The sequence below is a fragment of the Lepidochelys kempii genome, chromosome 6 (genome assembly GCF_965140265.1).
Source record: "Lepidochelys kempii isolate rLepKem1 chromosome 6, rLepKem1.hap2, whole genome shotgun sequence".
Taxonomy (NCBI): Eukaryota; Metazoa; Chordata; order Testudines; family Cheloniidae; genus Lepidochelys; species Lepidochelys kempii.
Genome location: NC_133261.1, coordinates 120,265,600 through 120,291,000, shown reverse-complemented (window position 1 = coordinate 120,291,000; position 25,401 = coordinate 120,265,600). Strand labels below are relative to the sequence as shown.

Sequence of the window (25,401 nt, the reverse complement as noted above, 5' to 3'; positions counted from 1 at the left end):
GGAGTCTGCTATAGACCACCGGACCAGGGGGATGAGGTGGATGAGGCTTTCTTCCGGCAACTCACGGAAGTTACTAGCTCGCAGGCCCTGGTTCTCATGGGAGACTTCCATCACCCTGATATCTGCTGGGAGAGCAATACAGTGGTGCACAGACAATCCAGGAAGTTTTTGGAAAGTGTAGGGGACAATTTCCTGGTACAAGTGCTGGAGGAACCAACTAGGGGCAGAGCTCTTCTTGACCTGCTGCTCACAAACCAGGAAGAATTAGTAGGGGAAGCTAAAGTGGATGGGAACCTGGGAGGCAGTGACCATGAGATGGTTGAGTTCAGGATCCTGACACAGGGAAGAAAGGAGAGCAGCAGAATACGGACCCTGGACTTCAGAAAAGCAGACTTTAACTTCCTCAGGGAACTGATGGACAGGATCCCCTGGGAGAATAACATGAGGGGGAAAGGAGTCCAGGAGAGCTGGCTATATTTTAAAGAATTTTAAAGAATTTTATTGAGGTTACAGGGACAAACCATCCCGATGTGTAGAAAGAATAGTAAATATGGCAGGCGACCAGCTTGGCTTAACAGTGAAATCCTTGCTGATCTTGAACACAAAAAAGAAGCTTACAAGAAGTGGAAGATTGGACAAATGACCAGGGAGGAGTATAAAAATATTGCTCGGGGATGCAGGAGTGAAATCAGGAAGGCCAAATCACACCTGGAGTTGCAGCTAGCAAGAGATGTTAAGAGTAACAAAAAGGGTTTCTTCAGGTATGTTAGCAACAAGAAGAAAGTCAAGGAAAGTGTGGGCCCCTTACTGAATGATGGAGGCAATCTAGTACAGAGGATGTGGAAAAAGCTAATGTACTCAATGCAGAGCCATTGCAGAGCCATTGGCCATTATCTTTGAAAACTCCTGGCGATCCAGGGAAGTCCCAGACGACTGGAAAAAGGCTAATGTAGTGCCCATCTTTAAAAAAGGGAAGAAGGAGGATCCTGGGAACTATAGGCCAGTCAGCCTCACCTCAGTCCCTGGAAAAATCATGGAGCAGGTCCTCAAGGAATCAATTCTGAAGCACTTAGAGGAGAAGAAAGTGATCAGGAACAGTCAGCATGGATTCACCAAGGGCAAGTCATGCCTGACTAATCTAATTGCCTTCTATGACGAGATAACTGGCTCTGTGGATGAGGGGAAAACGGTGGACGTGTTGTTCCTTGACTTTAGCAAAGCTTTTGACACGGTCTCCCACAGTATTCTTGCCAGCAAGTTAAAGAAGTATGGGCTGGATGAATGGACTATAAGGTGGATAGAAAGTTGGCTAGATTGTTGGGCTCAATGGGTAGTGATCAATGGCTCCATGTCTAGTTGGCAACCGGTATCAAGTGGAGTGCCCCAACGGTCGGTTCTCGGGCCGGTTTTGTTCAATATCTTCATAAATGATCTGGAGGATGGTGTGGATTGCACCCCATTGCACCTTCACCTTCTATTATCGGGTCCTCAAGGAAGGGTGTGAGTATGTTACGTTAAGGTATTTATAATAGGAATGTTACCACCAGGAGTTTTGGAATTCTTTTACTGTTTTGCAGTCATAAGTTTCATAGCATTTATTATTCTTTTGTTAACCGGAATAAAGCTTTTCTCAATTTCGTATTGTCCTCAGTGTTAGTGTTTTTGCCAAGCCCCAGAGAGTCCTCTCCCGGTATAGAACTGAGTTATCGGACCCTGTATTCTGAATTGGACAAGACCTTATAAATCTTCTGGTTGGATGTGATCAGTGGCGAGCCATAACAACTAACCCATAAAATTCAGGTCAACAACTGTGCCCCGCCATGGGGGGGGGGGGCAGGGCCTGGTCATTAAAGCAGGGCTCCTGCCTAGGCAGGGCTCTTAGGCCCCATGTGGGCTCTGTGGCAGGTGACTGACTGGCCAGCTGCTAGCATGTGGGTGCTGCCACTTTGTTTGTTTGTTCATGGGGGGGGGGGGACTTACTCAGCCCACCTCTATACATTGTAGCCATCACTGAGGTGGGGGCAGGCTCCCCGCAACTACCCTCACTGGACTGACCAGGTGGAGGCTGCCCTCACTCAGCCCTGGCCCCGCCCTCACTGGAAGGGCAGGAGAAAGACTCCGCTCCACCACAAGGCGGCTAGAGAAGCTCAAGTACAGCAGATGAAAGTTGAAGGTGCGCGCATGCGCCCGGGTGAGCGAGGGGGCAGGGGTAGCGTGAGCGTGTGAAGGAAGGTTGATGGGTCAGAGTTGTCGGAAATTCACGCAGGCGCAGTGTTGCGGGGAACAGAGTCGGCGCATGAGCAGTGGATGTTCATGTACCCGCTCCCACCCCTCCCGCACTATAGCGTTAGGCACGGTGGCTGGGGCCGCGCGCGTGCGCACTGGTGGTCCTGCTCTGCCTGGGCCTGCGGCGGGTAGCTGCTGGGCTGGAGCGGCCCGGCGGCGGGATGAGCTGCGCCTCGGGGCTGCAGGCGGACTGCGAGGCGCTGCTGAGCAGCTTCCAGGAGACGGATAATGTCCGCTTCGAGGTGTTCTCCGGCCTGTGGCGGGACCGCCGCTTCCACACCATCTTCCAGTGAGACACCCGGCACCCCCCCTCCTCCACCCCGTGAGGGGTCCGGCTTCGTCCCCGCACCCCTCGTGAGAGACCCGGCACCGGCTCGCACCCCTCCCCCCCCTCCCCGTGAGAGACCCGGCACCAGCTCGCACCCCTTCCCCCCCCTCCCCCCCCGTGAGACACCCGGCACCGGCTCGCACCCCTCCCCCCCCCCCCCCCGTGAGACACCCGGCACCGGCTCGCACCCCTCCCCCCCCTCCCCGTGAGAGACCCGGCACCAGCTCGCACCCCTTCCCCCCCCTCCCCCCCCGTGAGACACCCGGCACCGGCTCGCACCCCTCCCCCCCCCCCGTGAGAGACCCGGCACCGGCTCGCACCCCACCCCTCCCCCCCCTCCCCCCCCGTGAGAGACCCGGCACCGGCTCGCACCCCTCCCCCCCCCCCCCTCCCCGTGAGAGACCCGGCACCGGCTCGCACCCCTCCCCCCCCCTCCCCGTGAGAGACCCGGCACCGGCTCGCACCCCTCCCCCCCCCTCCCCGTGAGAGACCCGGCACCGGCTCGCACCCCTCCCCCCCCTCCCCCCCCGTGAGAGACCCGGCACCGGCTCGCACCCCTCCCCCCCTCCCCCCCCGTGAGACACCCGGCACCCCCCCTCCTCCACCCCGTGAGGGATCCGGCTTCGTCCCCGCACCCCTCGTGAGAGACCCGGCACCGGCTCGCACCCCTCCCCCCCCTCCCCCCCCGTGAGAGACCCGGCACCGGCTCGCACCCCTCCCCCCCCTCCCCCCCCGTGAGAGACCCGGCACCGGCTCGCACCCCTCCCCTCCCCTCCCCCCCCCCGTGAGAGACCCGGCACCGGCTCGCACCCCTCCCCTCCCCTCCCCCCCCCGTGAGAGACCCGGCACCGGCTCGCACCCCTCCCCTCCCCCCCCGTGAGAGACCCGGCACCGGCTCGCACCCCTCCCCCTTGACCCCCCGGAAATCCGGTATCTCCCCCGTAACCCCCCCCTCCTCCCTATGAGAGATCCCCCTGTCTCTGTGCTGGGATCATGACAGTCAATCTAAATGTAAAAAAACAACAGGGAGTCTGGTGGTGCCTTAAAGACTGACAGATTTATTTGGGCATAAGCTTTGGTGGGTAAAAAACCCACTTCTTCAGATGCATGGAGTGAAAATTACAGATGCAGGCATAAATATACTGACACATGAAGAGAAGGGAGTTGACAGGCCCAATTCTATCAGGGTGGATGTGGTCCACTCCCAATAATGAGGAGGTGGTGTCAATACCAAGAGAGGGAAAATTGCTTTTGTAGTGAGCCAGCCACTCTCAGTCCCTATTCAAGCCCAAATTAATGGTGTTAAATTTGCAATTGAATTGTAGCTCTGCAGTTTCTCTTTGAGGTCTGTTTTTGAAGGTTTTTTTGGCTGAAATATGGCTACTTTTAAATCTGTTATAGACGGTCCAGGGAGACTGTCCTACTGGCTTTTGTGTGTTACCATTCCTGATGTCTGATTTTGTGTCCATTTGTTCTTTTATGAACCGACTGTCCGGTTTGGCCAATGTACATGGCAGAGGGGCATTTCTAGCACATGATGGCATATATTGTCATTAGTAGATGTGCAGGTGAATGGGCTCCTGTTGGTGTGGCTCATGTGGTTGGGTCCTCTGATGGTGTCGCTAGATTTTTCAGTCTGTAACTTTAAAAAAAAATAAGATTATAAAGCAAACTTAAAAGAGGGAGAAAGTGAAACCTCAAAAGCTTTAATTCTTGTAAGGTATACTGAGATTATGAATGTAGTGTTTGTATTTCATGTGGCTTGTGCTGCACTGCGTCCAAGATATGCTGTATTGAGCCCATGCACTTTGGCTGTATTCTAAGCATACTATTTAAATTCCTAAAAGTAGAAATAGATTAGAAAATGCAGTAATGAAACAGTTGGTTCCTTTTTAATAAGGGAAAAACATGAATATAGAAGTATCTAGCAGTGTTAAGTCTGACTAACACCAAAAGCAAGGACATTCAGGACTGTGGAGTTTGATTGTATCCTTGTCATATGGGGTTTCTGAGAACAAAATCAGATCATTGCATCCTTCAGAACATAGGTCTTCTGTTTAATGTAAGGAATGACAAGAGGTAAAATTTAAGAGATTTAACCCTGATTATTCTTGAAGATTTGTCAGTTATAATCAGACCTTAGTCTAACATAAGTTTTAAATGTATTAATGGGTTAAGTCTTTTAAAAACTGTACTTATATCATTATTTGCTTTTATCTATTTTTTGTTTGTTTGTTTGTTTTTAGTGGTCAAACAAGGCCTTTAGAGAAGAATAAGTTTACACAGAAGGTGTTGGATCTGGCATGGCGATACTTCTTGCCTCCTTACACTTTCCAGATTCGTGTTGGTGCTCTGTATCTTCTGTATGGATTGTACAGTACGCAACTCTGTAAGCCAAAACAAAAGGTAAGTTTTTTTTTTTTTTGAGGATTCCGTCTCAAAAGAATATCAGACTTTTGTGATTGTATAATGATTTCTTGTATATTTTACCACCACAACTTGAAGACTTTTTTCTTTTTTAGGAATAAAACATGAGTATTCTGGAAGAAATGGGCCCTCTAAGAAAACTAGCCTTTTTGAACATCATTAAAGTCTGAGAGCCTAAAAACTGGCTAAATTAACTAAAGCCATGGTATTTTTCAGAACTTAAAATATCACTTGCCTGTGCCTATAGGAAACTCTCCTTTGTTTAAAGAATAATAAATTAAAGTTTCTAGGCTTCCAAATGTGAGCTGAGAGTAAATGTTCAGCAGTCTTTCTCTAGGGCTGCAGAGAGCTCTAGTGCTGCTGGTGGTGCTTACGTTTTCCCAACCTGTAGCAAAGTGAAAACTGGCCAAAGTTTCATCCGTTTTCGTTTTACACTCTTCAGAACCATATATAGAACAGGGAAATTATAAGTTTAACTGCAGTTTCTTCTGAAAGGTATAAACAATATAGATACATGTTCTGAAGCTATTCTTTAGAAAGGGGGACCTAAAAAGAGATGTTGGGGGAGGTGTAGAGTAGATGAATTCTTTTTGCACCATCAAGAGCTGAGGGGTAAAGTAGCAAAAACCATCTTCACAGCCAGGACCCTCTCGGTAGGAGAGGAAAACAAGAGGAAAATGTTTTCTCTCCCTCTCAGGTTAGAGGGAAGACTTTTCATCTTTCATATACCTACCTGGATTTCCTGAGCAGGTTAAAATAATGGCACTTAGGTAAGAATCCTTACACTGTTCCCTTTACAGCTTTGAGGAGTGTATGAATTAACGTCTCACCTTGGCAGATCAGAACACAAGGGGTGGGTGGCGGGGTGTGTGTGTGTCTTTGACATTAGTCTTTAGCTAGTAGGTTTATTCCCTGACAGTTAGGTGTCCGTAAAATTTCCAAGTGCTGTGTTGAAGGGAAGTGCGTATGTGGGCTGAGAGGCAGGGGCTGATGAGATGCATTGAAAAAGCGTGGAAGTATCAGGTTTTGGAGAAGAAACAAAATGTAAAGGTGGTGTTGGAAATGCAGCGTAGGGAAAGGTATAATTAGACTACTTATGAGTAAAAAGTATGTGCATATGTAAGGGTTTGCAAGTTTTGGGCCCAAAGTTGCACTTCAGTGGTTGAAATAAATTACTAATGCTGTTACAGTGCATGCTTTAACTTCAGAGAAGTCAGGAGAGTCAATTGAGATCGCTGTCATAACTTTACAAGTATTTAAAACTCAAATGGCTGCCACCAACATATTTTTTAGCAATGATCTAAGAAGTTTCAATCAACTGGAGAAAGTGGAAGGTAGACAGACTAGATGGGGGAAGGAAAGGTGCTTCAGTAAAATATCATTGCAGTGTTGATAAAACTACAGCTTTACAATGGAATTTCTTAAAAATACTATGAACTTGAGTCTGCAAGTTCGTAGCTAAACATAGTGTTTCAGCCACCTAAGGATCTAAGACTTTCGCTCTTTGAGCGAAGTGTTGCTCGTCCCCATTCAGAGAGGTGCCAGTCTTCCCTAATTTTCCGTAATCCTCCTAGTGTTTACATTTTAATTATGAATTCAGGTCTTAAATCTATGCTTTTGCATCAGTCACTGCCACTTGGGTCTGATGAACACAGCAAATAGCGCCGTGGCTGTGCAGGACGTTCTTCGCTGCCTTTGTGGCATGTGTGCAGATTGTGCAGTGAAGGTCTGATAGGAGGCAAACCGTGGCAATTTTAAATGGCGTTTGGTGCTCCTGATTCACTGCCCATGCCACAGGCTGTGTGTTGCTCTTTAACTGTCCCCTGTGAACCCTGCTGCACTACGTTAATGTGCTGTAGGTACTGTTTAGAATGCATCAGCACTGTCCACATTTAGAGAGCAACAAGCAGCCTGTGGCTAGGGTGGGGAAACCAGTGCCCCAATACCATTCCAAATTCCTACATTGCCTCCTGACAGATACTTACTGTTCAGCCAGTGGGGGAGGAGGAGAGAGGGAATACAACAGAGGAAGAGGAAGAAGAGAAGGATCATCCTGGGAATGAGGTCCAGGGCAAGGAGTGGCCAAGGTAATAAAGAGCCCTAGGTGGCATAGGAGGCCTGGGCAGGGTCCCCCTTGATCATAGACAGGGAGAGCGGGGAGAGTTCCTGGTTTCTCTGGGGAGAGAGGCGGGGAGAAGGAGAGGTTCTGGTTTCACCAGGGGGAAATGTCATGGCTGTGCGAAGGCATGGAGCCCCATACACATGCACATGGATCTCTGGCTGCCTGCCTAGGAAAATTTTGTGGGTAAGCATCTGTGATATTTTTTTGTTTGTTATGATCCACTTGCCCCAAAGTTCACCAGCTGCCACTGTCTGTCAAAATGGCTGATATAGGTGATAAAAATAGCCAAATGTGGCAACAAATTGAAAATGGTTTCAGAAGTGCAAAATAGACCATACAAATGAATGTAAAGCAATTTAAGCTGTCACAAAAGGTTGAAAATTATGCATACTATTGAACTTTTTCCCATGGACATATCCATCGCACATAGTGATCTAAAATGCACCTCAAGCGTTCCTGGCGCTACCCCATATCTAGGCCCCTTCCAAATTCATGGCCATGAAAAATGTGTTATGGACTGTGAAATCTGGACTTTTATGTGCCTTTGCCCTATACTATACAGATTTCACAGGGAAGATCAGAGTTTCTCAAATTGTGGGTCCTGACCCAAAGGGAGTTGGGGGGGTCTCATGGTTATGTAGTGCGTCATGGTATTGCCACCCTTACTTCTGTCCTGACTTCAGAGCTGAGCGGCATACCATACCATGCTTCCCTTACTTCTGCGCTGCTGCTGGCAGCAGCTCTGCCTTCAGAGCTGGGCTCGCAGCCAGCATCCGCCGCTCTCCAGCTGCTCGACTCTGAAGGCAGCGCTGCCGCCAGCAGCAGCGCAGAAGTAAGAGTAGCAATACGGCAAGCCTCCCCCTACAATAACCTTACAATCACAACACCGTGAAACTTTAGTTTTAAATACCTGAAATCATGAAATTTACAATTTTTAAAATCCTATGATCATGAAATTGACCAAAGTGGACCCTGAATTTGGTATGGCCCTACCCATGCTTCCTGTCTGTATTTGGCTTTGCACCTTTGGTACTTGTCTGTGGTCCAAGTAACCTTTCTAATACCTCAACTTTTTTTTATAAACATCCCTAGAAGTCAGAGTAAGGTTGGCATCATTGTATTCATTGTCAAAACAGATGGCTAAACCTAGAATACTAAACACAACAATGTTATATAGGATTACTTATGTGACTGACTTGTTACTATTAGAATCTGCTGCATCTTTTCTGTAGTTTTGAGGTCACTTCTGTCATATACACCCATTCAGGCATGTCTCCAGTTTGTAGCATGCTATGACTTTACTCCACTGGTCAGCTAAAATCTCTAACTACTGTTCAAGGAAATGTGTATCAGTAAAATAGATTCCTTTTTTCTATTGCAGATCAGAATTGCACTCAAGGAGTGGCTTGAAGTTCAGAGATTTCAACAGGATCTGATAAATGCCCAGCATTATGATGCAGCGTACATATTTAGGAAGCTGAGACTAGACAAAGCATTTCACTTTACAGCAATGCCCAGACTTGTGAGTTATTGCACAAAGAAGTTTACTTCCTTTAGAAAATCCCTGTCTACTAATTGTTGTACAATGTTTAGTTAAAAATAAGAAATTAAGAGAGAGTTGAGCAGCACCAGTGCACTTGGTTTGCAGTTACTTTTTTACAATACCCCAAAGTGCAGTAGGTACTTTACATAACTAACTCACGATAGAGGCTGTTGGATTTAAAATGTAGTTTAGATGTAATCTGAACCCATCATATGTTCTGCTTTAAAAAACTAGCAATTATTTGAAAAAATATTGCTTTGGCATCTTTATAATTTATCATGTCTTTTAATCTGTAGAAATTAACATTGTTTTTCTGAGTTTGGGTGGTGGCTTGAATTTCTGATAACATCCATGCAGTGAAAGAATATCTTTTTTTAAAAAAGTGTTTCACAAAAGCTATTAAATCATTGCTGTGAGATTGAATGCTTGAAAATAAATCTATACAGATGAATGTCAGGATCACCTTGTTTTCTAGATCCATGCCTTTCAGCATCTTTCATTTTTGACTGTCGAGGTGAGAATTTTCATAGTTATAAACATACACCTGTACATTTCTTTTACCATGTATTTCGAAATATACCCATCTTTATACAGCTGTGCTTCAGAACTAAGAAAAAGGTTCGGGAAACTGAACTTAAAGAGGAATTTAAGGAGCTAAGTAACCGAGTAAGCAAGCTCATCACTAATGATGTGTTGGAGGTACAGTAACTTTTATGCTACAAAATAATTATCATTACTGTCAAATATAATTCTCTAATTGTATGGTCTGGTCCTTGTAAAAGTTTTGTTACAGAAATAAGGACAAGTATGTGTACCAGCAGTTTTACCATCCATTCTGAAACACTGCATCTATTTTCATGGAAGGACTACTATATTTGTATAATACCGAAAGTGTGCAAAGTGCTTCACAGACGTGTTAAGAAGATTGTTCCCTGCCAATCCAAATAGGCAACTCTCACAGAAGAAGTGATTCATAGATTCATAGATATTTAGGCCAGAAGGGACCATTATGATCATCTAGTCTGACCTCCTGCACAATGCAGGCCACAGAATTTCACCCACCACTCCTAAAAAAGACCTCACACCTATATCTGTGCTATTGAAGTCCTCAAATTGTAGTTTGAAGACCTCAAGGAGCAGAGAATCCTCCAGCAAGTGACCCGTGCCCCATGCTACAGAGGAAGGCGAAGTGGGGGAAGTACACTGCAAAAGACAGTATTTTAATTTAAATTTTGACCTTTGTGTTTGCCCTGGTTCGGCAACTGGCTGCATACAAGTGAGCATGTTGATGTACCAGCTTACAGTCAGCTGCAGGATTGGGTGGTGTTTTGTTTTTTTCAAACCCTTGCCTGTTTTCCCATGGTCATTTTACTCTCTCACTTTTAGTATAATGTTACCTATACAAACTCTGGCACTGGAAGTAGGATAGAGTTTTTCTTCTGTTACATTGTCTAGTCATGCTGACCAGCTATCTGGTTCATGATGTCTCTTCCAGTTGGTTCTAGCATTTTAGACTTGTACACAGGGAAGACCTGCCCCCCATCTCACGTCCTCCATTGCCACTGAAATCATTAACTAACCATGAAATGGGGGGAAACTTTAAAATGCCTCAAACAGTTGAGGATTGAAATCTTTGCCTGAAAATAATTACCTGATACCACTGAAGTTTCCTTCTTAGTGCACAGTCTGTCTTCCTCTGATTCTCCACTAAGCTGGTGGGACCATGATACTAGATATTAATTAAAACACTCTTATGACTTGCTACTACTGACAGTGATCAGCTAATTTTAACAACCTCCTTTTTAAAACAGTTGCTAGTTCAATATACTGTGATTAAAAAAATTATATGCACAATGTCCGTATTTAACCAGGAGTTTATATTCTTTATTTGTTGCTACATCACTGTTTTTTTTAAAAGCTTTTAACATTTTTCACTTAAGGAAATGATGAATGTTCATGACCACTATCAGAAAATGAAGTGTTTGATCTCCACTGACGGATCCCAGCCGGATAAGGCTCTGAGCTTGATAAAGGATGAATTTGTAATTAATATTAAGAATATGATTTTGGAATATCAGCAATGGCAGCAGGACAAAATGGTAGGTTATAGTCTCTGTTGTGCTGTGGCAGTGCAGGTTATCATGAGTGTATAGAATGTGTTAAATGTGTGAAGATCTCTGAATATATTTTTCAAATGATAAATTAAAGCTTTGTCTTAAAAGATTTGTCATGAGTGAAAGACCAGATATATTATGTGTACACATTGCCTCTATGGAAGTCTGAAGATTAGTGGTGCATGAATGCTTTAAGTAGGGATCTATGCAATCCTGTAATGTAAATGTTAAATGTGCTACACACACTTACTTTGAAGTCATGCAAGGGACATGATACCAGTAATTAAAATATTAGACTGAGGTAGAAGGGAAGAGAGAATGTGGTTAATTTCCTAGAATAAATTGATCTTTTAAATTTTATGTTGTCAAATGGAAATGGAGATGACAACGTTACTGTGCACATTTTCAGTTTTGTTCAAGTCCTGAATGAGTTTTACATATCTATACTTTTTCAGAAATCCTCCTCAAAGGCTAAAGATAGTGACGAAATGACTGACAAAAGGGAAGGAGGGACTTCTCAAGACTCAGAAGTAAGAAAAGTTTACTGTGTAATATCTTAATGTTATTGGGCAACCTAATCTACAGTCAGAGCATGTCAATCTGTGATCAAGTCAGGAAACTAAGCAGTGGTCTGGTCAAGCCTGGCTAGTACTAGCATGGGAGACCTTCAGATTCCAGAGTTCTGAGTAGAGTTGGTGTTTTTTAGCAAGTATGTTCTTCTCTGTTAGTGGTGGACTCAGGTCTCAACTTGAGAGGTCCTGAAGAATGCCATGGCCATTCTCCACATAAGTAGGGGTTCTATCCCTTCTATCCTGGCCAAATTCCTTTCTGGTTCTCCTGTAGTTTCAACTGAATGCTGTATTCAGTTTTTACAATAAACTGTTTCATAGTGCTGCTTTTTGTTTAAATAACTGCTGGGTTGAACCCCAGAAAGTTATCTTTCATAGAAAGGTAGTATGGGGGTGGGGGGGATGTGAGAAAACCTTGATCTATGCAGGAAATAGCCCGACTTGATTATGTAAAGAGTTGTCACTTTGGATGGGCTAGCACCAGCAGGAGAGTGAATTTGTGTGGGGGGGTGGAGGGTGAGAAAACCTGGATTTGTGCTGGAAATGGCCCACCTGTTGATCACTTTAGATAAGCTATTACCAGCAGGACAGTGGGGTGGGAGGAGGTATTGTTTCATGATTTCTGTGTGTATATAAAGTCTGCTGCAGTTTCCACGGTAAACATCTGATGAAGTGAGCTGTAGCTCACGAAAGCTCATGCTCAAATAAATTGGTTAGTCTCTAAGGTGCCACAAGTCCTCCTTTTCTATTTGCATGTATGCTTTTCTGCACTGTAGAAACCTAGGAAAGCCAAAGTCACAGTTGCTTTACTCTGGAAATCTGATAGTTTGTTTTACTGAAATAAGGACTTTTTAAGCAGCACTTATTTTACACACTTAGCTCTCTACAAATGACACAGTTTGCAAGATGCATCTTCTACATTCACTCTCAAGAAGTTGTTCCTTAATTTAATATTGCCCTTTCACTGAATGTTATATCAGGTAATATGGAAACTGCCTCCTTTGTACACTTTTATATTCCATCAATTTGCATACTGTAAATATTGAGATTTATTCTCTTCCCCTGTGCCCAACTCCAAGATAGAGACATAGCGAGTGAATCTTATAAACAGTTGTACATTCACAGAAGGGATCGCTGCCTCATTTATCTTCATCCTCTAGTTGTTTTAAGATGCTAGTTTCTTTGAGCAAAGTGAGTCTGTCTTGCATTTTATTTCTGTTTTTCATAATTGATCATAAGGAAGGACAGGATCAATGGACAGCTAAGACATAGCAGCAAAGCTCTGTGGCCCTTGTCAAATACTTGAAAAATACTAAATCAAAGTATTTTTGTATGAATGCAAGCAGACGTATAAAGCCCACGGTTGCCATGGTTCAGAGGATAGGACAAGGGTGTGGGAGACAGGAGATCTGGAGTCTTTGACATGTGGTGACCCCTTGGGCACGTCTTGCTAGCGGTACTTAGTTTCCTTATATATAAAACAGGGGTGATGATTCTCCAATTTAGTAAAGCACTTTGAGATCTGGGTGAAAATGCTCTGTGATTGCGAATAAAAATGAGAAGATTAAGGTGATATGCCGGTAACTGGCTTTTTCTGACCTTTTTCTTGTTTGTTTACAGGGTTCTGAAAGAGCAAATGCACTGGCTAAAATCAAATACAAGTCCTATAATGCAGTTGCTGAGGTAAGTAAACAATTAGATATATTTGTTAGGGAATTGTTAATCATTACCTTTCCAAAAACACTTACTTTCACTTAAATTATAATATGGTCAGAAAAGTGATTTATCAAAATGGCACCATCTGCTTCAAGCCCTGCTCCCATTGGGCATTCAGTCTTACCCACCTTATTGGCAACAAAACCAAGTTTTTACTACTCCTATTAGCTTTGCAAAAGCAATACAGGTGTTGAGAGAGTGAGCTGGATTCTAGTCTGGCACGTGACAGAACTGTTAGTAAAGTTCCTTATGTCAAGACTAATTGGCCTTCGTTTAATATCTGTGCACACCCCTTTTTTCAGTGGAGTTACACAGGTAACTGAGAACAGAATTTTGTACATACGTTTTAGAAAGCTGCCATGACTTTCCAATCCCAGGGCGAACTGTCTATGCTGGCAGTTAAAAACTCCCATACTTTTACCTGTCAAATGAAATGGGGTAAAATTTTCAAAAGTGACTTTAGAATTTAGGCTGCTAAATGCTTTTAACTTTCAAAGTCTTGGGAGTTCTTAAAAGTGAATGAGACTTAAGCTCTGAGGTCACTTTTTGAAAATGGGACCGAGGCTTTTAAGTCACTTAAGTACTTTTGAAAATGTTATTCTAGATCTGATTAGTCATTGAACCAATGAACATGAAATCCCCCAATCTCCATTGTATTGTTTTTTATAGTAGATCCACACTTAAACATTTTTCTCTCCTAATATGGGGAATGTGGATGCACATATTTACTAAAATCATGATATAGTGCTTTGAGTATACAGTAGTAAAACTTTGAAATTATAGTGATGTTGCTTTCCCAGGCAACTAAGAGAAAAATGGAGCCCCAAACTGGACAGTAAAAACCCCATTTGGTCTTGGTAGTCTGTCTTTGTTACGCAAGAAATGTTCTTAACATTTGCTGCTTATTGCTTAAAAATAATTGTATAAAAAAGTGTAGCACCAGGGCATTCTCTGTGCTCTTGAAAATAAGTCTCACAATGTGTTCATTATTTGACAGGTTTCAGAGTAGCAGCCGTGTTAGTCTGTATTCACAAAAAGAAAAGGAGGACTTGTGGCACCTTAGAGACTAAAATTTATTTGAGTATAATCTTTCGTGAGCTACAGCTCACTACAGATCTCCCCACTGTATTTTCCACTGAATGCATCCGATGAAGTGAGCTGTAGTTCACGAAAGCTTATGCTCAAATAAATTTGTTAGTCTCTAAGGTGCCACAAGTCCTCCTTTTCATTATTTGAATGTCAGATAATCAGTGTTACTCTGAAATGGTAATACTTTAAGACGTGGGATTTTCAAAAGTGCATAAGAGTTGGGTGCCCAGTTCTCAGCTACTATGGACACTTACTGTCATTATTGTCTTGTCTGTTAAACAAGGGGTTCTCAACCTTTTTCCTTCTGAGCTCTTGCGCCCCCCCCCAAAAAAAAACAAAAAAAACCAACCAAATTCCGTGGCCAACCCTTGCCAGAACAACTGTTTTTCAGTAGATTAATAGCCATGCCTGGCTTTAGGAGGTAGCAAGCAGAGCAATTGCCTAGGTCCCCATGCCAAGGGGGGCTCCACAAAGCTAAGTTGTTCAGGCTTTGGCTTCAGCCCAGGGAGGAGGGGCTCAGGATTCAGCTTTCTGCCCTGGGCCCAGTGAGTCTAATGCTGGCCATCCTCTCTCGTTTATTTTGGTGGACCCCTGAAACCTACTTGCAGCTCCCCCAGGGAGCTCTGGACCCCTGGTTGAGAACCGCTGTGTCAAGCATAGTGTGATCACTGGCATGGTGGTGGAGACAGAAAGATGTCTTAACATGTCTTATTTCCCTAACTATATTCAGCTACTCGCTGAGTGTATCACTATTGTGTGTAATGTAGTAACTAGATTTCTTTCTGTTGCTTAATGGATTTGTTTGGATTTTAGGCCTCCAAATCAAGAAGGCACCGTCAAGTTAAACTAGAATCTTCTGAATCTGGGTCTGATCAGGGAAAAATGAAAACCCCCAGGTGTAAAAGAAGCAGAGAGAGGTCACAGTTGACACAGAAGAGAAACTCATTGGAAACCAAAGGTAATTCTTCATTATATTAGCGGTACTGGAGATGCTAAGGAATTCTTCTCTCCCCTCTGTCAGCCAAGGCAGTTGGTTATAGTTCTTATCAGCAGATGGAGACAGGAAATAAAGCAAAGGACTTGAGATGTCACTTCCCTTTGTAAATGCACCTGACTTGGCTGATCTTGCTCAGTTGTCTTCTCTCTCTCAGCAGGCGGAAAGAGCTGTGGCTAAGCTAAAGTGAACTCTTATTTCTGCTCTTGGTAATTCTCCCCCCAAACATTTCTTTACTGCCAGTAATGTAGGGTAGAATGCTTTTTATTTTTTATCTTCTCTCACCAGTGTGTTAGATGGCAAAGGCAGACTACCAACTGTTGTTCTTTCTCTCCTGCTGGGCAAGGATTGGCCTTCATGAATGTAGAAGCAGTGTATGAATGTTAATAGCTCCAGGGGGCCTAGCCCAAAATCCAGAGAAAATAGTCTGATTTTCTGCTTTTGTTTCTATCTTCTGTTTTTGTTCCTGTTGTGTTCTTCAATGAATATCCTCCCGTTTAAGAATTCGGTATTTATCTGCTCTTTAAGCTTATTAATGAAGATTATTTAATAATACAGATGTCTTGATGTCTACAGCGTCCCGCTCCCATCTGATACACAGTGCCATTTATTTTTGCCCTCACTAATGGTACTTAAGTCAATTTTCAATTCAGGTGACACTGTTGGCATCCAATGCATTGCTTTAGAATAGGACTGAAAACATTGAATCAAATGTTTTTTTGTTTTTTTTTTAATCCTGTTATATTGCAGCTACCACACTGTTTCTTTTACCATTCTATAAAAAGTTATTGTCTGAAAGGAATTTTATATAATCATGCAGTTAATTGCTCAAGGCTCTGTAATCACAGTTCCTGCTCACAATAAACGTTTCATTATTTTAGTGAAGATTGCACTTAAACTTTGCCAGGATCATTTTTAGTGCCATATTAGGACCTGCTGCAGACAGGGGGAGAGGTGCCCCAACCCAGCCCCCTGGACTTACCACGGATAGGGAAGAGGTGCCCCAGCCCGGACCTGCCGTGGACGGGGAAGAGATGCCCTGGACCTGCAGCAGCCGGGGGAGAGGCGCCTATCCCCTCCAGACCAGGTGCAGCTGCGGGGGCAGAGAGCAGGGGGGAGAGTTCTCTCTCTCCTTGCCATAGCCCCGGGGCAGCCTGCACCCCAAACCCCTTATCCTTAGTCCCACCCAGAGCCTGCACTCCCAGCCGGAGTCCTCACCCCCTCCTGCATCCCAACCCTCTGTTTCAGCCCTGAATCCCCTCCCACACGCCGAACCTTTGGTCCCACCCCTGCCGCATGAATGTTATGTGCATCAATATGGAGGTGATGTGTGACACATCAGCTCCATATTCATGCACATAACAAAATTCATTCCACACACGTGTGGGAAAAATTAGAGGGAACACTGCTCATAACAAAAGAACAATGGGGACAGTCAATAAAATTAAAAAATGGCTAATTCAAGACTGATAAAAAGGAAACACTTTTTTTCAGCCAGCATGGTTACATTGTGGAACTCATTACAGCAGGCAGTTGTTGAGGCCAAGAATGTAGCAAGATTCAAAAAGGATTGGATATCTGTATGGATATTTTTGTTACACAGAGATGTTGTAGTTAATGTTAACAAAGTTTGGAAGACATGTTGAAACTTGATGCTTAGGGCTTAAGATAATCTAACGTTCATAACTCTGAACAAAATGTTATGGTTCTTTCAAAAGTTTACAACTGACCATTGACTTAATACAGCTTTCAAATTATACTATGCAGGAGAAGAATGCTGCTTTCCCTTCAATTTTTAGTAGTTTGTTTAACACAAGTCAGTTTGTAACTCTGAGGTTCTACTGTATTAGAGATCAGGGCGAGGTCGAATATGGGAACCAGATTACCCCAGTTCTGCCTACTGCAGGGTTCTTACACCTTCCTCTGAAGCAGGAACTCAATTTACCTTCGGGCCAGTGCCAGTCCTCAAATCCTCCCAGCAGGCCAATAATGTCACTGAAGATGGTATTCAGAAAAGAAAACGTTTATATTTTTTTATTTTGAATTTCTTAGAAATAATAAAATTGTCATACAACTTTATACAATTCTTTGCCTGCCAGAGAGTTTTTAGTGTTTGCCAGACACCTGGCAACGCTTCAGTTCTGTCAGTTTGTTGATGTTTGGCCTCAGTGACTGAGCCGTTGAAACCTTCAGGATTGCAGCAAGGTGGGCATCAGATATTTGTGTTCGGTATTTTGTTTATATTCATTGTGGGGGGGGGAAGTGACGCTTCCTCCGTGGCTGACTCTCCCTGGCAACTAATGATTCTGCGTCCATGGCTGACTCTGCCTGGTGACTAGTGATGGTATCTCTGTCCCTTTCCCACAGCCAATGGGAGCTGTGCGGGGCGGCGCCTGCCGCAGAAACGTCTCTCCGCAGGCTGCAGTGGGGAGGTTCTCGGGCCGCAAATGGCCCGCGGGCCAGGACTTTGAGACCACTGCTCTGAAGCATCTAGTATCTGCCACTGTAAAAGACAAGATACTGGACTAGATGGACCTAGGTTCTGATCTAGTCTGGCATTGGCTTATCTTCCTACATTCCAAAAATAATTCCGTAGTTCAGTAAATTAATTCACTTTGCACCCTAAGATGTATATCATTTGGATCAGCTCATTTTTATGTAGTCATATTTTCCAAGTATTTTCTTACATTCCTCCAAGTATATTCTAATCAGGGTTTCATAAGGTGTCTGACCTTATTTTCTTAAAAGACAGAGTTGAAAAATTCAGGTATTCCAGCCATTTTATTTATGAATTTCATTCCTGTGAAAATGAACATTTATTTGGTCTGATGGCTCTGTAGCACTTCGTTATCTGCAAAACCTCTTTATTCCCTGTAATCTCTCTGGCTAATGTTAACTAACCCTGCATCCATCTTTTCAGAGTCTTCGTTTAGTATGGTTTATGTTTATATTACTAGTTATTGCTCAAGAGCCAAATGAAGGTGCTAAAAGCTCCTTAGTACCAACTGATGTCTGCTTTTTTAATCAAGAGCAAGTAAGCAATCTGTCTGGATTGTTTGTACCTGAGATGCAGAGACATTAATAACTGGTGGCATTTTTCCCTGAATATTCCTTTGTAGATAGGAGACAAGCAATAAAGAAGGAAGCTGTTACTCGGAATCGTAGGATGCCTGTAATCGCAGAAGAAGAGAATTCCAGTGAAGAAGGTATGACTGCAGTCCTAACATTTGAGACATGTTTGTTTGTAACTTATTACTGTCTAGTGTTTCTTTTTGCAAATATATTTGTGGTTTTCAAAGTACCGAAGGTGCAGTTAAGAACTCTACCTACTGTATTATAACTTCTGCTGTTCTGGTTTTCCTGTCTTGTCACAGCTAGACTATTTCTAAACCTGTAAGTTTATTTCCATAAAATAGCACAAGGCTTTAACAAGCACCCTGCAAGCACATGAATAATCATTTAAAAGTCTTGTTATGCCATATGCATCTTTTCCCATGTTCTTAATACAGTAGAGCAAAGATTGCACTCAGTTAAAAGGAGGATATTTATTCTTGGCAAATGCTGTAGGTGAACTTATAATTTTTATATTTATTAAAAGGGAGAATAAAACCTCTTTCAAGTGTTCTCCCAGTTGCTAAACAGGTGCCTTAGTTGTATGGTATAGCAGCCTCTGGACTAACTTGCAATAGAGGCCAAACTAGTCCTATCTAGCCTCTCAGTCAGAGAACATAAAAGGGCCATCCCTTGGGTCATGTTTGACGCATACCTCAGTCAAACCAAGGATCAAGAGCCAACCCTATATACATGAACTAAGGACTTTCTCTGCAATATTAGAGACTTCATGGCAAAGTTGGGATGTGATTCCATTAGTAATTGAAAAGAGGGAAGAAGATTTTGATATGCTTCATCTGTTTGTGTCATGAAGGAGAACATAGCTTTTACTTGAAAGTAAAAGACAACCTTAGAGAACTTCCATTGGAGCTGGTCCTATGGAAATTACAATTGCACTTGGGGCATTGCTAAAATCTCTGTTTTCATTGAGTTGACCAGTGATCAGAAGCTTCCAGGGCAAATTTTCCACTGTGCCCAAGCAGAGCTCAATCATGGTGGAACTGGAGGCTGTCTGGACATGCCTGTGGAGGATTGAGTATAGCAGCAGTACTTGCCATCCCTCTACCCTGACATGTCTGGGGTGGGGTTGGTAGGTGTGGCAGGAGTAGAGGAGAAACCTTCTATTGATTATCTCCAGCCACATTAAGGTCATTTTGTACCATGTACGCAGTGCAAAGTGGACTTAATGGACCAGTGAATCTAACCCTTAATATGAAAGGCTAAGGTGAAACTGAGGCTGCCTAAAATAAGTGGGACAGGTGATGGATAGCTTATTGACAAGCTTTAACTAGTGCCCCGTGGGGTAAAGCTCTTGTGGGGTCAGCATTATAGAAACTGTATTAAAGTAGATGAATAGAGAGGGAGCATGTGTGTACTTGCCTTTTTAAAGTGCAAGGAGTTTTCATAGAGCTGAGGAGAGACTATTTCCTCTGAAGATCTCCTCATGTAAATATAATTGTCGCTAACTTTTGAGTGAGTGTGTTTAGTTTATTGACTTCAAATCTAAACTAGTAGTGCAATTAATTGCAGTTCAGGTGAATTACTAATATGCCCTTTAAATGGTCATGTGGATTAAAAGAGCACTTGTATGTCTAAATCAGGAAGAAATGGAAGACCGCTTTTTTTGGATAATGCCAATGGTAAACAGACTTTGTTACAGATACATGTGCAATCAATTTAGACATGAAACATTTGGGATCCAGTCTTTTAAGCACTTCATGTGCGAAACTTAGATTGAGATCATTGGGAGTTCATGTGCAGAGAGCTTGCAAGGTATTTATATATCTGAATAAACTTTAAAGTACACTAATCTGTTCCCATAGTGCTAGTTGATACTTGAAGGGGAACACTGTCTCTAATATTTTGAATACAACTGTATACTGTAGCTTTTATTTGACTTTATTTATAAAAACAGTCATCTGACAGGCTGTTGAACCTCTTTTATCTCTTCTTGTCAGATCTTCCATGCCCTAAAAGGAAAAGAACCCGTTAAGAAAGGATCAAGTTGAAGAATTTCTTATGTGAATTAGACTGTTAGATTTTTTTTTTTTATGGTCAAATATAAATGTCTAAAACAACTTTGTAAATTATTTGATTTGGTCATCTCTGTGCAGCCATATCAAATGAAGTCACAAAGCAAAAATTACTCCTCCTAGAACTACAGGTTATGTGGAACTGTAAATAGTGACTTCAGTATATGTTGTGTAATGGTACAACCCAGGTGAAGGTAGAGTGGAGTGGAAACTTTTTCTCCCAAAAACTAAATTGTATATGTGTCCTTGTACCTGTATTGGAAATGGTGAGGGGCAGAGGGCTGCTTTTTTGTTTTGTCTAGCTTTTGCCATGTGAGTTGACATTTATAACTCATTCCCATATAACACAAATAACAGAATCTACTACAAGAACACTCCGAGTATGTACACTATATGGATGAATATTTTGTACTTGTGCTATCAGTACTCTTACAACCTCTGGACGTAACTGTTAATTTTGTAATGTTAGTGACCATTTAAGATTACTAAGTGCAATAAATGATTTTTTTTTTTACTAAGTGTGTATGCTCCATTTCATTGCGCACAACGTTTATAAACATGTGGCCTGCTTTTAGCCCACAGTGACATGATGTTTAGGAACTCGAGCCCAGATTCATTTGTGATAAAACTTTTTACTGGATTCTGTCTCATGTGATTAAATTTAAAAAGCACAGCTGTAACAAATACAAACCTGGGGCATGAAAATCCACTCACCGGTGGCACACTGGCCATTTTTCCTCACAAAAGCAGGGCGGGTGGCTAATCTGTTTCTTGTCTTTGGGACTGTACACTTAACTTCCCAGTGTTGCCCAATGCGGTGTTGTCTTTCAGAATGCAGGACAGCTCTGCTGCCTCAGCTCTTACAAGTTTCACAGCAGCACTGTGAAATTACCAAGACTGGCCATTTTCATTGCTGCTGTTCAGAACTAGAGCTGAGGGAGTAACTCACAAGAAACAGCCTATTTGAACTCAATTATATTTAGCAATAAGAAAAAGATTGAGCAGATCAAGTCCTCAGTTTTTTTATTTGATTTATAATTTCAAGCTGTTAATTTCATAGGCTTAACATCTGCATAAGTCAAATTTTTAGAATATTTTAAGTTGTGCTTACTGGAATTGGAGTTTTCTCATTGCCATGGTTATTGTGCTCTTCCAACATGCATATTGATTCATTTAGAAATCTTCTTTGCACATTTATACTAGTAACTTGGGTTAATCAAATGTTTGAGGTCTGAACATAAGTGAAAGAATTAAAAAATATGACCAAACTCTTCTGGAAAATGTTCTGCATCATTCTCTCTGGTATCATGACCTCCTGAAATGGAAAAATAGAGGCTGGGGGAGGTGTAGAGGACTGTGCAGCAGTCAGGATACAAGATGGGGCAAAGTAGTACATCTTGATCCCCTCCTTGAAAGGCAGGAAGGTGTAGAAGGTGGGAGAGCACACCTACTTTCCAGCAGATGTTATATGTGATGCTGCACGCCCGACAATGAGTATCAGTCTCATCTGCTAAGGAGCTCCCTCCAGCATCCTTGTAGGAGTTGCAGCATCTGTCCCTTTTCCAGTATCCAGGATTTGAAGATGGGCATGGCTTTCTACCAGTGTGATGATATTGGAGGGGAGGCAACTGGGAGATTATGCATCTTCTGCATTATCCTCTAGCTAGTGCATATCTTTCCACTTGGGGGAAAAAAAAGAAACCTGAAAATGAACTTGACTAGGAAGAGCCTAGTTTATTTAATTGTCTGTGTTCAGAGAAATGTAGAAATTAAACAGCACAGATGGGGCAGCTTGTGCTCCAGTGGAATTACCAGTGGACGGGGCAGGAAATCAGACCTACATTCTGTTCCTTATTGCCCTTGATGAATGGACATGCAGCAAGTTACCACAACTGTGTCTCAGGCATTTAAAGTTTATATAAAGAAGACCCAAATGTGCACTTATAAATCTTTCCTTAATTATATATTTGTGAATGGTATAATGCTAGAAATAAAAATACCTGGTAACAAACCTTGGTGTTCATTTCTCTTCAAGGCTGGAGACCAACCATTCAGAGCCTTGTTATTGCCAAACTATACACAACAAGCTGGCCTTTCTTTTAAAGAAGAGAAGGTGGTTTCTAACCGGAAGAAAATGGGAAGTGAGGGCAGATAAGTTTGTCTTGACAACATATGTTTGAGATTCTTCACGCCAACATGTGCTTTCTTTTTATTAGTTATCAAATACTCTTTTCTTGATATGAAAACTAAACAGCACTAAGATGGGTGCTTTAAACTGTTTAACAAATTTTATTTTTTTTAAATATCCATTATCAAAGTGCAGGTGCTCGTTCTGTAAAGCAAATGAAAACATGAGTGGGAGGAAGATACCAATGGTCATATCAACAAAAGAGCAAGAGCTGGGAGGCAGCTAAGAACTAAGATTCACAATACTTGATCAACATTGGAAAAAATTTCCTTTCTTAAGTTGCAGTCTGATCTGCAGTTACAGGTTATGAAAGCAGGAGGGGCACCTCCTGAGATGCCCTTTAGTGGACTGACACTGTATTGTGACATTACCCAGGGTACAACCTGGACAGCTGTGTTCCCTCAAATCTCCAACCTGGTGTGCCTTTTACCCTGCTTCACTGTAAGAGTAACCATTCCTGCTCACACACAGCCTCTAACATGTAAAACCAGTCCCAGTGTACATGAATGCTCTGGCCAGTCACTCATGAATTACATACAGGGTGACACCAGCAACTTCCCAGTCCCAGACCTTCCCCCAGAAATGTGTGTTTCGTACTGCCCAGTGCCCTCCTGGACAATACAAGTTCATAAAAAGTCTGTTACTTCATGGAAAATGATGTGCACAAATCCTGCTATCTCAAGTGGAGGTTCCCAATCACTTCAATCCAAACACACACTTGTTTAGATAAAACAAGTTTATTAACTGCATAAAGATTTTAAGTGATTACAAGTAATGAGGCATAAAAGTCAGAATTGGTTATAAAGAAAGTAAAAGATAAAATGCAAACTAATACCTAACTTAGCAAGCTAAATGAATTCAAAGCAAAGGTTTTTCTCACCATATGCTTTTTGCAGTCTTTACAGGCTGAAAGTCTTCTAGCCAGGACCCCTCCCCCATTTCAGTGTTCCTTCAGGTGGTGGTGCTGCCATGAGCAGAGAGGAATTTGTGTTGTGTGTTCTTTATTCTTGTACCTTTTTCAGTGTTGCCAACTCTCATGATTTTGTCTTGAGTCTCATGATGATTGCTTTCCTTAAAGCCCCAGCTCCTGGAGTCAAATGGTTATGTGATGGTTTCAGCCTTCATTCTTAAAGTAAAAGTAAGTTTCTAACACTAGTGGCTATGGAGAAAGCTTCAAAATGTGACCCCAGTGCACCCTAAAAGCTCAAAAAGCTGAAGGGCAAATGAAAAGAACACTGGACTATTAATTTTACATAATCACATGACTTTAAAGTCAATCATGATTTTTGGTGAGCCTTACTCATGATTTTTGAACATTTGGGGTTGGCAATACTGCTTTTTCTCTCCTTTAAAGATTGCCTCCATTTTGGATTCAGACAACAGCAAGTCTGTTTTGGACAGGAACCACCAGCTGTTTATTTGCCAGTATGTAAATTTCTTGCTTACACCCTTCTTCTGCCAAAGAATGGCTGCTTAACTAGGTGATGGTCTACTTGACTTTGTTGACACCTAGATTTGGGGTTTGCCTTTTGTTTCTGACGAACTGGTTTGTGCCTGCTTTTCTAAACTTTGAGTATGTTACAGCAATGTTATACAGTAGAATCTTATAACTTTACATATAGTGTTGATACACATATTTTACAGGACAATAATGTTCAGTGGATCAGGAGTTTTCAAATGATACCCCACAAAACATACTTTGTACAAAATTTATCGTGGTCTTGTAAAAAGGCTTAATATGGGGTACAGTTTGTCACAACTATTGCTGCAATCTCCCACACATAAACCTGCAAGTAATGTTATGTTCTAATATCTAGCTCCTCTCTTGATTTATAGCATAGGCTAACAATGGTCAAAGGCACCGAGAGAATTTCAGTTCTCTCTCCCTCCACAAGTCTGAAAGTTGGGTTTAAATAGCTAGTAAATTGTGCTGAGACCAATTTAAGGATGCAGTGCCATCCCAAAAGTTTCTTCGGGTAAGATCAGTATCTGTATCTATATAATATGATCTTATTTGTTCACTTCTACATTTAGAATAATAGAAATGTAGGGCTGAAAGGGACATTGTGAAGTCATCAAGTTCAGCCCCCTGTGCTGAGGCAGGGTGAAGAAAACCTAGACCGTCGCTGATAGATGTTGTCTAATCTGTTCTTAAAAACTTCCAGTGATGGGGATTCCACAATGGGGCTCCTTGTCCACAACTTGGTGTACTAGGGCCTACAGTAAAACAGATAATAAATGAGACCTTGCTGATGTTTGAGAAGAGCTTGTAGATATTTGGATGGAAGGTGCTACTCATTTATCAACTTCTTTCCAGGCTAATGGATGCCAATTTTTCCAATTTTTCATCATATGGACTATAAATCCTATGTCTCTAAGCATTGTCATAGAGTTTTTCAGTTTTCCCTATGTCTTAAGGTAGGATGACCAACAATGGACACAGCATTGAGTGGCATCTATCCATTTTATAATACAGCTGAATGTCAGTGAGTTACCCACCAGAATAACCTTTGACCTGCAGCGGATCTTGCTAGTGAGTCTACTCCATAACTTTTATTAGCATTTGAGTTCTTTTGTAAGTGTCTTTTGGGTACCTTTATTCACTATAATTTTAATTTGTGTTCTGGTAGCAGCTAAACACTCCAAGCACATTTGAGACCCCATGGCACTAGCACTTGTGCACACGCACCATAGAAAACATTCCCCTGCCTCACAGAGCTTACTATCTAAAAGACGAGAGATATAGGCAAGCAACACAAAAGCAATTTGCCCATAGTACAATTTCTTCTCGGTTTCTCCTTTGTATTACAATCCCTCTCTCCTACCTACCTCCCCCATATCCAACCATGCTAAATTGGCACTGCTGCGATTGATGCAGCAT

The 25,401-nt window shown here is 42.5% G+C and overlaps 1 protein-coding gene across 1 annotated transcript; it reads left to right on the top strand.

Annotated features, from left to right (window-relative positions):
- The first annotated feature begins 2,368 nt into the window (after nucleotides 1–2,368).
- On the top strand, nucleotides 2,369–22,350 carry SNAPC1 (small nuclear RNA activating complex polypeptide 1). Its single transcript, XM_073349904.1, has 10 exons — nucleotides 2,369–2,575; nucleotides 4,861–5,020; nucleotides 8,545–8,685; nucleotides 9,301–9,405; nucleotides 10,647–10,805; nucleotides 11,276–11,350; nucleotides 13,010–13,072; nucleotides 15,008–15,152; nucleotides 18,308–18,394; nucleotides 20,258–22,350. Exons 1-10 carry the CDS (start codon nucleotides 2,448–2,450, stop codon nucleotides 20,290–20,292), a joined length of 1,098 nt encoding a protein of 365 aa, XP_073206005.1. The 5' UTR covers nucleotides 2,369–2,447; the 3' UTR covers nucleotides 20,293–22,350.
- The last annotated feature ends 3,051 nt before the right edge of the window (nucleotides 22,351–25,401 follow it).